At 48.8% G+C, this 12,935-nt stretch overlaps 2 protein-coding genes across 3 annotated transcripts in view; one reads left to right on the top strand and one right to left on the bottom strand.

The window, feature by feature from the left end:
• TMEM243 (transmembrane protein 243) overlaps positions 1-6,024 on the top strand; it is a 94,678-nt gene extending 88,654 nt beyond the window's left edge. For both annotated transcript variants that reach the window (XM_073551295.1, XM_073551294.1), the window contains exons 4-5: positions 3,787-3,891; positions 5,487-6,024. In XM_073551295.1, the coding sequence (XP_073407396.1) occupies positions 3,787-3,891; positions 5,487-5,609 (228 nt within the window). In that variant the 3' untranslated portion in view covers positions 5,610-6,024. The remainder of the gene's footprint in view (positions 1-3,786; positions 3,892-5,486) is intronic.
• DMTF1 (cyclin D binding myb like transcription factor 1) overlaps positions 5,865-12,935 on the bottom strand; it is an 84,321-nt gene continuing 77,250 nt past the window's right edge. The window contains exon 17 of the transcript XR_012221359.1: positions 5,865-6,279. The gene's annotated coding sequence lies outside the window, so the exon portion shown is untranslated. The remainder of the gene's footprint in view (positions 6,280-12,935) is intronic.

Below are 12,935 nucleotides of genomic sequence, written 5' to 3' on the forward strand. Positions count from 1 at the left end.
ACTTTGCTAATGTGCGTTTCGATACCCTACAACCTTTTCTGGGACCTTGGAAGGATAGGAATAATGCATTCTCCTTCTTCCAAGGATCCGTGGCTGTTAAATATTTAAGTAAGCATCTCCTAATATCTAATGCCTGAAGTTTTTGCTCCTTAGGGTTGGTCGGATTAGGAGGAAGGAAGGTAGAACTATCTCTTGTGTCCTGTGAAATTGTGATGCTACCTTGGGAAGGTATGCTGGATCTGGCCTTAGGATTACTCTATCCTGTAAGAACTGTGTAAGGGGGCAATCTGGAAAGTGCCTGTATGTCGCTCACTCTACGTGCGGATGTTATCCAAAACCTTATTAAGGAAACGTAGATTAATAATCGTCCTAAATGTCTTATCAGGTTTTTGGATCAGGAACAAGGGAGAGTAGAACCCTCTTCCTCTCTCAGAATCTGGAACCTCTATCAGGACGTTTTTCTGGCAAAGGCTTAAGACCTCCGCTTCTAAAGCTGCTTGTTCGAGGGGTGAAGATCTTAAAGGAGTTGATTTAAAAGTATCCCGCGGGCCCTGGGTAAACTCCAATCTAAGCCCGGTGGATATTACCTTGCGCACCCAGTCACTATTTGTAATCTGTAACCATGCCGGGAGGAAGGATGACAGTCTACCCCCCACGGGAATTACTAGTCATTGATTCTGTCTCTTTTGATCTCTCGACGAGTGTCTGAACATGTAGCCCGTACCTCTTCTCCTTCTATCTTCCCATGTGGGACGGTCTCTAATAGGCGAAGAATTGCGCCTTCTCCCCTGACCGAATCTCCTTCTACCAAATGGATGTCAGTAGGACGCAGACCAGAGATTTGGGAATTTTTTTCTTGTCGTCCCCAGCCTTCTCAAGCAGTTCGTCCAGGGCTGCGCCGAACAAATATTCACCTTCACACGGAATAGCACAGAGCTTCGCCCTGGACTGAATGTCCCCCTGCCAGCACTTCAGCCACAGGGCTCTACGAGCCGCATTAGAAAGACCTGCTGCCCTGGCGGCCATTCTTACTGCATCCGCTGAGGCATCTGCTAAGAATGCTGCTCCCTCTTGGGATTGTTGGTAGGGCCCCAAGAATTGTTTGCCTCGATGTACCCTGTTTTAATTGTGACTCTAACTGGTCCAACCAGACCATCATAGACCTGGCCGTGCATGTTGATGCCACTGCTGGTCTTAAGGACCCGGCAGCCATTTCCCAGGTATTCTTAAGGAAGGTATCTGCCTTCCTGTCTAGGGGATCTTTAAGGGATCCCATGTCCTCAAAGGGTAGCGAGGATCTTTTCGATGCCTTCGCAATGGCTGCATCTAATTTGGGGGCCTTGTCCCAAGTATTCACTGCCGGATCGTCGAAGGGATATCTGCGTTTGAGGGCTGGTGGTAGTGACCCTCTCTTATCCGTTTTTTTTCCACTCTCTGTGGATCAGATCCTGGATTTTCTGATTTAATGGGAAGACTCTACGCTTCCTCTGCTCCAGGCCCCCGAACATGACATCCTGCATGGATAACTGGGGCTTAGGCTCCTCTACTTCCATTGTCCCTCTGACTGCTTTGACCAGCTTGTCTACTCGGTCAAGTGGCAGACAAAACCGCCCAGATTCCTCTTCTCCTGAGGAGGACGAGGGAGATGAAGCCTGGGAGTCTCTACTTCTCCATTCTGCCGAGGAATCGGACTCCACCGGGACCCCGCCCCTTAGACCTTCCGGCTGGGACAAAGACTTTAGGGTTTCCTTCATTTCTGCCCTGACTATGTCCCTTAAACTCGCCGCTACCGCGGGCGCCTCTTCCGCCACTGTCTGCTGAATACAGGGGGGGCACAATTTTTTGCGGCATGAGTCAGGTAATGGGCATGCACAGAGTGCGCATTCCATGTGTTTAGTTTTACTTGTAGCCTTCTTCCCCTAGAATAAAACACAGAAGGGGGGTCCCGTCACTGAGTGAACTTTCACGAAGATCACTTACCAGTGCCACAATCAAGTACCGGAGAATGAGGGGGATTTTTCTCAGTCGATGCTCCTGTCTGCCTAGAGGAGCTTTTATGACTGGATTGGTCACTTCGTCCCCGCACGTTCCTTACTGTCACGGGACTCTTTCTTTTTCTGCTTGACCTGCCGAAGGTCATCCAGGGGCGGCAGTGATGCTTGTCGCTGCTGCCGCCGTTGCTGCTGCTGCCGCTCCTGATCGCTCTCCATTACTGCTCGCAATAATGTGGCCAAGGCAAGGCACCCTGCCAGGGTCCTGCCTATATACCCCTCCTCCGGACAGCAGTATTCCTGCCGCGCTCCTCCCCACTTAATAGGGCTCCCTTCCCCAGCTGGCGCCGCACCTGGCCGGAGAGCCGACGCTTATCGGCGTTTTCGATGGGAGCCGCCATCTTGGCTTTCTCGCGCCTGCGCAGTGGCGCCGCTGACCCGGAAGCGCATCCTCCGCCCACCCCCTGACGCCACCGCGGCCCGGGCGCTCCGGAATGTAGCGCTCCCCGGTCTCTGCACCCCGCAGCCGCGCCGGCCCCCGATACCACCGCACTTGCGCCGCCGGAGCCAGGAGCCCCCGGGGGGGCATACTCACCGGCGGCGGCCTTACGCTGGAGACGGACCTCCTCTGGACGCCGCTCCCTGCTGCATACGCCACCGCCGTGCCACCCATCCTGGGCCACCGTGGCGTCCTCCAGGAGTTCCGCACCAGGCCGAGGTAGGAGACCCCCTCGCTACCTGTATCGGCCGGCCGGCCTGGGATCCGGTTCTCTGTAGGATCCTGTCCCCTCAGGAACAGGAAACCAAACTGATGCGTGTGAGAGGTGCTGCCCTTTTTGTATCTGTAGGTTTCCTGTTCCTAAAGGGCGGATCCCCTCTCTCGTGGTGCTGTCATGGGAGTCCGAATAAATAGAATTAGGCCTATCGGTAATTTGGTTTCTAGGAACCTTCCACGACAGCACTAACTCCCTCCCTATGTTCTTGGATAATTTCTGAAAATCTAAAGGTAACCGGTGCTATGGTGTTAGTTGTAAGTCAACGTCGAGTGGGAGGGGTTTTTAACCTCTCTGTGCTTCCTGTCCCCCATTAGGGTGTGGGGACAACCTCCTATGCTGTTGTGGAAGGTTCCTAGAAACCGAATTACCGGTAGGTCTAATTCTATTTTTCTACACTGTTCCTCGTGTGGTATAAGTGATTACATGACACTATTTTCCGGGTCTGTGTTATTACTGCGATACTAGGTTCATATCAGTTTTTCTGTTTGGCTGCTATCACACAGAAAAAAAAAAAGTTTTTGCAAAAAAAAAAAAAAAAAGTTTGCATTGCCATATATGAGAGCTTAAATTTTTCCATAATTCTGCCGATAGTCATGTGGTGTTTTGTGGAACGAGTTGACATTTTCATTAGTATTATCTTCAGGTGCACATTCCTTTCTTTCTCTTCTGACAGCTTATGCACACAACCGATTATCTCGGACGAGTGCTACCCGTGATAAAATGGACATTTGCACATCCCGTGTGTCTTTTTTTTTTTTTTTTTTCCCTTTCCTTCTCCCTGATCCATGGAAAAATATCATGTTAGATCTAAATTGGCAATGTAAGTCTGTGGATTCATGAAAAACATAATGCCTCACACTCATCATCGTCTGATCCAACTCATCAGACCATTTTGCTTGAATAGAGAGAAAACTGTCTAGTGAACCTACCGTACTTGCATGTGTTGTGTGCTCCTAGTGACTGGAGGAACTAGTAATACCTGTTCAGGATCTAATACTTTTTCTCTTACTACCATACAGGTAACATTTATCAGTGCTTTTGTTTTTCCTCAACCACCTCCAAAACCAGTGAATGTCTTCTTTGCTGTCTGCATATTCTTGTGTTCCGTTACTGGTCTCGTACTGGTGAGTTCTTTATTATGCACAATTCATTAAGTGGCCTTTTTTTTTTTTTCTTGCTCTCTAAGGCCTGTTTCACACTTCCGTTTTTTCAAATCCGTCAAAATCCGTTTTCCGTAAAAAAACGGATCCGCCATTTTTTGCAGGATCCGTTTTTTTTTTGTCCCATAGACTTCCATTACGGTTACCGCGGATCCGTCAAAAAAACGGATCCGTTTTAAAAAAAACGGATCCGTTTGCATCAGTTTCCGTCAAAAAAACGGAAACGGATCCGTTTGGCGGACACAAAAACGGAAGTGTGAAACAGGCCTAATTAAAAATGTTCCTTTTTAACTTGTGTTTCCACTGATGGGGACTGATAGCAGCTATTGTTGAGCGAGCATGCTTGGATAAGGTGTTATCAGTGGTGGGTCTTCGGGGTGCTCGAATAATATGTTCGCTTCCACGCTGCTGCATGTCTCACGGCTATTCGACGGTTGCAACACATGCAAGGACTGCCTAACAATTCCCACATGTCTCGTGGCTGTCGAATAGCCTGGCCGCGAGACATGCAGCAGCGGGGACTCTAAGGGAATGTGCAGACAATCAGTAAAGGCTGTGAGTTGGATGCTGCATACCTGTGCAGCGTCCAGCTGTAACATCATAGTGGATGGGATTTTAAGATATCCCATGCCCACTATGCGTCCAGACGCCCATGGAGACGGACGTGCGGCATATCTCTCCAGACCGCAGCAGGTCAATTTCTCTTGCGGAGACACTAGTACTTTTGACATGAGAAATTTAGAATGTATTGGATGCGGTGATTCCACATGGTTCAGTGATCACATGTGGAATAACCTGTGTTCAATACACAGCAGCGCTTTGGACACAGAGAACATGCTCTGCGTCCAAAACGCTGCCAGTTTCGGATCGTCTGCACATACCCTAACCTATTTCGAGCACACTGAAGACCCTCTTGGATGCATGCTCGGATAACACACTTTATCCGAGCACGCTCGCTCATCACTATTGACCTCTACATTTGGAGAGCACTAGTGCCTTTCTGAGCTCTGTGCTCCTTCAGATTTAAGCAGAGGTCTCTGGGCTAATGGTGATTAGATCAATGGAAATTAATGTTTCATCAGATTTTGCTGAAACCCAATGGGGCTAGAACAGAAGAAAGTTCCAACTCGTGAGATTCTTTTGGCAGTTGTAGGCGATCTGTTACTTTTTATTTTGGTTCTAGAAATCTGATGGTTGCATATAAAAAAAAAAAAAAGCCGCCTGCAACAAGGATAACATGTGAGGCTCGTGGGTTTATTGCCCCTAAATCGTGCTGCTATCAAATGAAATGTCAAACTCCTGCTGACAGGCTCCCGTTAATAATGGAAGTCTTTGTCAGGGGCAAATACAAAACCCATCTTTAGGATGTGCGGACAGAACCTGTAAAGTCGAATGTGTGAAACAACATGCGGGCATACCTTAGTTTGTTCTTCTGAGACGTATGCGCTTAATTGTTTTACCTAAATGTTCTGTTATTTGCAAAGTTGTTTAACAATTTAATTCTTTCCAAATCAACCACATTGACTTGCTTTGTAAGACTAAATGTGCTTCTTTTACAGATTTTTTGGTATCGACAAGGAGACCTGGAACCCAAGTTCAGGAATCTGATCTATTATATATTGTTTTCTATAGTCATGTTATGTATATGTGCCAACCTATACTTTCATGATGTGGGGAAATGAAGCGTGGGGAAATGAAGCATGGGGAAGAAGCCACCAACTCGTAGGACGCATGGATTACTGCAGTGCCATGGAGAACAGACATGTGGAACAAATAGACATTTTCTTATCCCTTTTAGGAAGGGGAGAGATCTGCCATAAACCCTGTGTTTTTTTTTTTTTTTTTTTTTTTTTCCCCTAACCATCGATGCACTCGGCAAGTCACTGGCTGGCACTTTTCTGTTCTATGTTTAGGTTAGCACAAACTGAGAGAATGCAGAATGTTAAATACTCTTTATTTTCTTTAAATATAACATGGTTCCTTTTTACTATGCAACAGATGTCAGTAAGTACTGTCACATGACCAAAATTGTATTGTTAGAAGTTAAAGGACATTTTGAATATGAGAACTTAAATAAATGTCATGCCGGTCTCTTCACATGTATCTATTTTTTTTTTAAACAAGTATACAGTTAAAAAGGCATCTAGCAGGGTAAGAAATGTGCTTAAGACTGAAGCTAGATCGCAACTCAGACAATAAGATGATTCTGGGCTAGAACCAATATAGGCATCAAAAGTGACCATGGCTTTGGCAAAGACCACGAGAGTCCTGCTTTCTGTACACTTTGCTTCCGATGGACGAGTTCTGAGTGATGTCGAACACCGTAAAAGAAAACTAGCCATAAAGCAGGGCCTATATGGGAAGGGCAGAAAATATCAGTTGGCTGTATCACTACAGGATTAGTCTTCGGAGCAATATTGATTAACCCCTTACCTACAATTGACGTAATGTTCCGTCCATGTGACCATGGACCTAATTACCATGGACGGAATATTACGTCATCGCGATCAGCGGCGCCCACGTGGTGAGCGCCGCTGATCGCGGCCGAGTGTCAGCTAATTATCATAGCTGACACCCGGCACAATGTGTCAGGGGCGGTCACGGACCGCCCCCGACACGTTAACCCCTTGCACACCGCGATCAAACACGATCGCGGTGTACCGGGGGTTAAAGGGAAGCATCGGCAGGGAGGGGGCTCCCTCCTTGCTTCCCTGAGCCCCCCACGGCAGCGCAATGTGCAGCGCTGCTGCGGAGGGCTCCTTTCCTGCAGGTCCCCGGATCCAATATGGCGACGGGGACCTCCAGGGGCCTTCAGGAAGCTGGCTTCCTCAGTGCCTGCAAAGCGCAGGCATGAGGAAGCCTGTGCAGTGCCTGTGACAGATCACTGATCTGTCACAGTGATCTGTGATGTGACAGATCAGCGATCTGTCACAGGACAGTTATGTCCCCCCTGGGACATTGTAATAAAGTAAAAAAAAAAAATATTCCCCAATAAATTCATTTTTTGGAAATAAAAAAACAAAAAACAAAAGTACACATTTGGTATCGCCGCGTCCGTAGCGAACCCCTTAAAAAATAAAAAACGAAGCAAAAAATAATGATTTATTATCATACCGCCGAACAAAAAGTGCAATAACGCGCGATCAAAAAGACACATATAAATATCCATGGTACCGCTGAAAACGTCATCTTGTCCCGCAAAAAATGAGCTGCCATACAGCATCATCAGCGAAAAAATAAAGTTATAGCTTGCAGAATGAAGTGATGCAAAAATAATTATTTTTTATATAAAATTGTTTTCATTGCATAAAAGCGCCAAAACATAAAAAAACGACCTAAATGAGGTATCGCTGTAACTGTACCGACCCGAAGAATAAAACCGCCTTATAAATTTTACCGTACCCGGAACGGCGTAAACGCACCACCCAAAAGAAATTCATGAAACGCTGGTTTTTGTTCATTCTGCGTCCCAAAAAACGAAATAAAAAGCGATCAAAAAATGTCACATGCCCGAACATGATACCAATAAAAGCGTCAACTCGTCCCGCAAAAAATAAGACCTCACATGACTCGGTGGGTCAAAATATGGAAAAATTATAGCTCTCAATATGTGGTGATACAAAAACTATTTTTACAATAAAAAGCGTCTTTTAGCGTGCGACAGCTGCCAAACATAAAAACCGCCATAAATAGTAAATCAAACCCCCCCCCCCCGTTATCACCCCCTTAGTTAGGGAAAAATAATAAAATTAAAAAAATGTATTTATTTCCATTTTCCCGCTAGGGTTAGGGTTAGAATTGGGGGTTTCCACTATTTGCGCACATCAGGTGCTCTCCAAACGCAACATGGCGTCTGATCTCAATTCCAGCCAATTCTGCGTTGAGAAAGTCAAATGGTGCTCCTTCCCTTCCAAGCTCTGCCATGCACCCAAACAGTGTTTTACCCCCTCATATGGGGTATCAGCCTACTCAGGACAATTTGCAAGTCGCAGCCTGGTGGACAGGCCTGAGAATGAATTTGGTAATGTTTTGTAAAGGTATGTAGGCTGGACTAAATCGCAGCGTTGAAGACCTGTTCTGCCGACGCCTGGTGCCGAATGGCCCAAGAGGCGCTGACTGAGCAGATAGAATACGCCTTAATCCTTGCTGGGACAGGTGTGTCCCGGACACAGTAGAATTCCTGAATAGCCAACCAAATCCACCTGGCTAGCTTGGTTTTTGAAGCGGCTAGACCCTATGCCCCTCTGGAAGTATGAACAGGGCATCTGACTTGCGGAAGGGAGCCGTCCGCGAGATGTACCGTCTCAGAGCCCTAACCACATCCAGGGCGTGGAGGGCCTTTTCAATGTGATGGACCGATGCCGGACAAAAGAAAGGCAAAACAATTTCCTCATTGAGATGGAAAGACGGGGACGTCATGAGAACTGCCTTGTGCTGATAAATTCTAGAATTGATGTAGGCAGGACAGGGCCGCCTGCGGATCAGACAAGCCCTCAAGTGGTGGACACTGAAATCCTCCCTGAGTCAAGGTCTTTTCTCCCAGTACGATGGTTGGTGGTGACCACCAAAAACTCGAAAACTCGTCTGATTGACGTACTTGCCACTAGAAAGACCACTTTCCAAGAGAGAATAGGTAGTGGTACATCCTGCAACGGTTCAAAAGGAGCCTCCTGTAAGGCCCCGAGAACCAAGTTAATGTCCCATGACTCAAATGGCCTTTTATAGGGAGGCGCTACATGAAAAACTCCCTGAATGAACGTCTTGACCTGAAGTTTGGTGGCAATTTTGCGTTGGAATAGCACTGACAAGGCTGAAATTTGGCCCTTGCGCGAGGCCTGACTTTAATCCTGCCTGAAGGAATTCCAATATGGCAGGAATGGAAAACACTAGAGGGGATCGATCATGATCCTTGCATCACAAAAAGGTTTTCCAGGTGCGGTGATAAATGCGCATGGACATGGACTTCCTAGCACTAATCATGGTGGAAATCACGTCGTGAGAAAACCCAGCCTGTGCTAGAATCCAGGATTCAATGGCCACGTCGTCAAAGACAGGGCCCCGGAGTGCCGGTAGTAATCGGACCCTGAGAGAGTAGATCCATGCAATCTGGAAGCGCCAAGGGATGTCGGCGACTAGTTGTACTAGTTCTGCATACCATGTCTGGCCAATCTGGCGCGACTAGGATCACTGGTACTACCTCTGCTCTGATCTTCTTGACCCTCGGGAGCAAGGGGAGAGAAGGAAAGATGCAAGGGAGCTGGAACTGGTGCCACGGCAGAACTAGGGCGTCCGCTCCAATGGCGCATGGATCGCACGATCGGGCAACGAATCGAGGAATCTTGTTTAGCCTTCAGGCCATGAGATCCACATCCGGAGTGCCCCAACGACGGCAAATCTGCTGAAAGCCTTCCGGATGAAGAGACCACTCTCCCGAGGCAAGGGCTTGGCGACTGAGAAAGTCTACCGCCCAATTCTCTATGTCCGGGATGAGGATCGCTGAGATGGGTGAACGGTTGGTCTCGACCCAATGGAGGATGACTCACTTTGTGCATGGCCATCCTGCTCCGAGTACCCCCCTGACGGTTGATATACGCTACAGCTGTGGTGTTGTCGGATTGGATCCTGATGGGGAGACCTGCGAGATGGTGGAGACTCAGTAGGGCTAATTTGATCGCTCGTATATCCAAGAAGTTGATGGGGAGACGTGACTCCCGAATTGACCAATGACCCTGTGCCGTGTGGTGACGAAACACCGCCCCCCAGAAGACTTGCGTTGGTGGTCACCACCAACCATCGTACTGGGAGAAAAGACCTCCCTTGACTCAGGGAGGATTTCAGTGTCCACCACTTGAGGGCTTGTCTGATCCGCAGGGACAGAAAGCACCGAAAGTCAAGGGAAGACGGGTTCTTGTCCCAAGTCAACAGCAAGGCTTGTTGCAAAGGGCAGAGATGGAATTGTGCGAATGGCACCTTTTCCATTGCTGTCACCACCCTTCCGAGAATTATCATGCTGAAACGAATAGAATGAGAGACCGGACGAGAAAGTCCGCGCTGCCTGTTGCAAAGCTCGGGCCTTCTCTGAAGGGAGAATGACCAACCCGTGGGAAGTGTCCAAGACCATTCCCAAAAGGGAAATCTGCTGGACCAGTGTTGGGGAAGACTTTTCGAAGTTTATCTTCAGACCCACGCGAGAAAGTGTATTTACTGTGATTTCTCGCAGCCTGGAAGGGATGGACCCTTGATTAGCAGGTCGTCCAGATACGGCAGTACTACCACTCCCCGAGCGTGGAGAATGGTCATAACAGCCGCCATGGCCTTGGTATAGACCCTGGGGGCGGTGACGAGACCGAAGGGCAAGGCAACGAACTAGAAGTGTTCTTCTCGAATTGCAAAATGCAGGAACTGCTGAATGATAGGGGATCTCCCCTTTTGCATGGTGGCGACACCGACCGGAGGAATTCCATTCGGAATCGCCGTACTTTGACAAACTCATTTAACAGCCTGAGGTCCAGTATGGACCGCATCGTTCCTTCCTTCTTTGAAACCAAAAAGAAAGGTTTGAATAAAAAAACGCTGAACCATTCTGAATGAAAGCAGACGGCTGCCTACTTTGTCGGTGTCTGCCGGATACCACAGCAAGTCATTGAGTAGAGGATCTATGGGATCTGCTTCCTTAGATGCAGATGCTGTCGGCCTGGGTTTCCAAGAGCGGTTAGGTCTGTGAGAGACCTGGGAACCTCTGTCTCCACATGATGACCGACCTGATCCGGAAGAGAAGGTTGTGGAGGACCAGCTGGAGCTGTTGCGAAAAAGATCGAAAAACGAGTCGGCTGTTGATTCCGAAAACGGCCGGGCAGCCCCTTGTTGGGGAAGAAACCTACTCTTACCCAGAGGAAGTGTCAGAAATGAGCTGGACAAGTTTCTTGTTCAAGCAAGCGACCAGATTGATACGGCAGAGAAGTCTTTAATCTCTTGGAGGTGGAATCTGCCCGCCAGTCGCGTAGCCATAGGGCTCTCTGATGGAGTCTGCATTAGCGGTTGCCTTAGCAGCGCAATTAGCGGCATCTAAAGAGGCATCTACTGCAAAATACCCTGCGTGAATTATCTGCTAGGAAGGCAGTAATTAAGACTTCCGCCCAAGTGGCCAAGCTCCAAAAACTGAATTGGCGAGGTAGCCAATTTGACGATCAGAGGGGTTTCTGACTGAAGAGCCCTCAGAAACGGATCGAAGCATTTTAGGAGCAAGGCACAATACAGAAGAATCCACCGAGGGGGACTGTAACCAATCCTTCAGCAGATATGGAGTAAAGGGGTATTCAGCCTCGATAGGCTTTTGCCCAGTGAACTGGTTATGTGGTTGGTTCCTACGTTTCTAGACCATGTCCTTCTACTCCGGATGGCTGGCAAATACCCTGCGTACACGTTTAGTCTTCTTAAAGGAGATAACATGTCCCGGAGTGAGAATATTCTCCTCGTCCAACGTCAGAAACTTGTTGACTGTCAGAGAATCAAGCCATTCATGGACATTTAGGGAATTCTGAGGGACTGACGTGTCAGACTCGAATTCAGAGACATGTTCTCTGCGAACAATAGGAGAGGGAAAGACAGAACTCGCAGATGCTGAATCGCGAGCATGACTAGGGGACGCGTCAGTGGTCCACTTCTAGAGACCTGAGGATCCCTTGAACGAGCACGGTCCCTGCAGGCGGACGGTTCCCGGCTGTCAAAGACGCGTTCTGACTTAAAGAGGATTCCCGGAGGAGTCTATAGCCTTGGTCAGTGACTCCACAGACCGTGACAAGGACGCGGCCCTCACAGAGGGACTAAACACAGGGAGCACCTTGCAGCGACTGCGGATGGCGTTTTAGCACAAGCCAGGTCGCAATCCGTGCATAGCGGATTAATCTGGGTACTGGGCAAGGCAGTCTTGCAAGAGGTACCAGCAGTAAAGAACGCAGTGCGCTTCTTATTAGCCCCCTTTTTTGCTTCCTTAGACTGAGACATAGTGCCCATGAAAGGGTTACAAGTAGAGCTTGGGCTGCAGGGAATGTGCAGCGAAGGGGTTAAGCTTTGGTCTGAGGCAGATGCAACTTACCGCGGTCCTGATGCTGTGTTCCTGGGAGGAATATCGGTGGCCCTGTAGTGTCACCAGGTGTTGTACATCCGTGCGCGCACCCTCCGCAGCCGTCCCAGAGCCCGAGGGGCAGAGAAGAGGTTAAGGACATGGCCCCCGAGACTAGCAGGGCGCGTCTCGTACAGAGCGAGAGGCGCCAAAGACGTGGGCGGCGGTGCTAACGGTGGGCGGCGCTATGTAAATTGCGGCCTAGTAGGCTGAAAAGCCGGGGACTAAATTTTTGGCCTACCCGCGGCGAGCGCCAGGTGAAGGGGGGGCTGCGCCGGTATGCCGCCGCTGAGACTCGGTCAGCGCTTTTCCCAAGGACTAGGACCCGACCCCGACCCCATACCTCTAATCTGGTGCTCACGCCATCTGCGCTGTCCAGGAGCCTGCAGGTTTCATCCCATCTCCGATTCTGAGGTAAAAAAGCTCCCGGGCGATGTAGCAGAGCTGGAGAGGTTGTTACAGGGGTATTTGCTCAATTGGTCCACCCTATGGGCAGGGGCACGGAGAGCTATGGGGCTGATTCAGGGCATCCGAAAGCGCTGGTCAAGCGCTCGCCCTCGTATCCGTGTGGGGTACTGGGACTGTAAAGGAACCATCGCCAGAAGAATGAACCCCAGTCGTCGCAGGAAAGTGTACAGGGAGGTATACTCCGCGTGCTTGCCTGTTGTTGGTTCGGGGGAGAACAGGCTGTAGAAAGAAACGTTGCCCCCTTCACTCCGTTAATTATAAAATAAAAATTTACAGAAAATTCAAAAATAAAATAAAAACGGTGGGGTCTGAAACCAGACCCAAGTGCCTCCTACAGACACTAAGCATGAACTGGAGATATCTCATCCAGCGAGAGGGTGTATACTGCAGGGGAGGAGCTAACTTTTTTCTGTGTTTA

The sequence above is a fragment of the Dendrobates tinctorius genome, unplaced genomic scaffold (assembly GCF_039654945.1).
Source record: "Dendrobates tinctorius isolate UK_male_01 unplaced genomic scaffold, ASM3965494v1 ptg000174l, whole genome shotgun sequence".
Taxonomy (NCBI): Eukaryota; Metazoa; Chordata; class Amphibia; order Anura; family Dendrobatidae; genus Dendrobates; species Dendrobates tinctorius.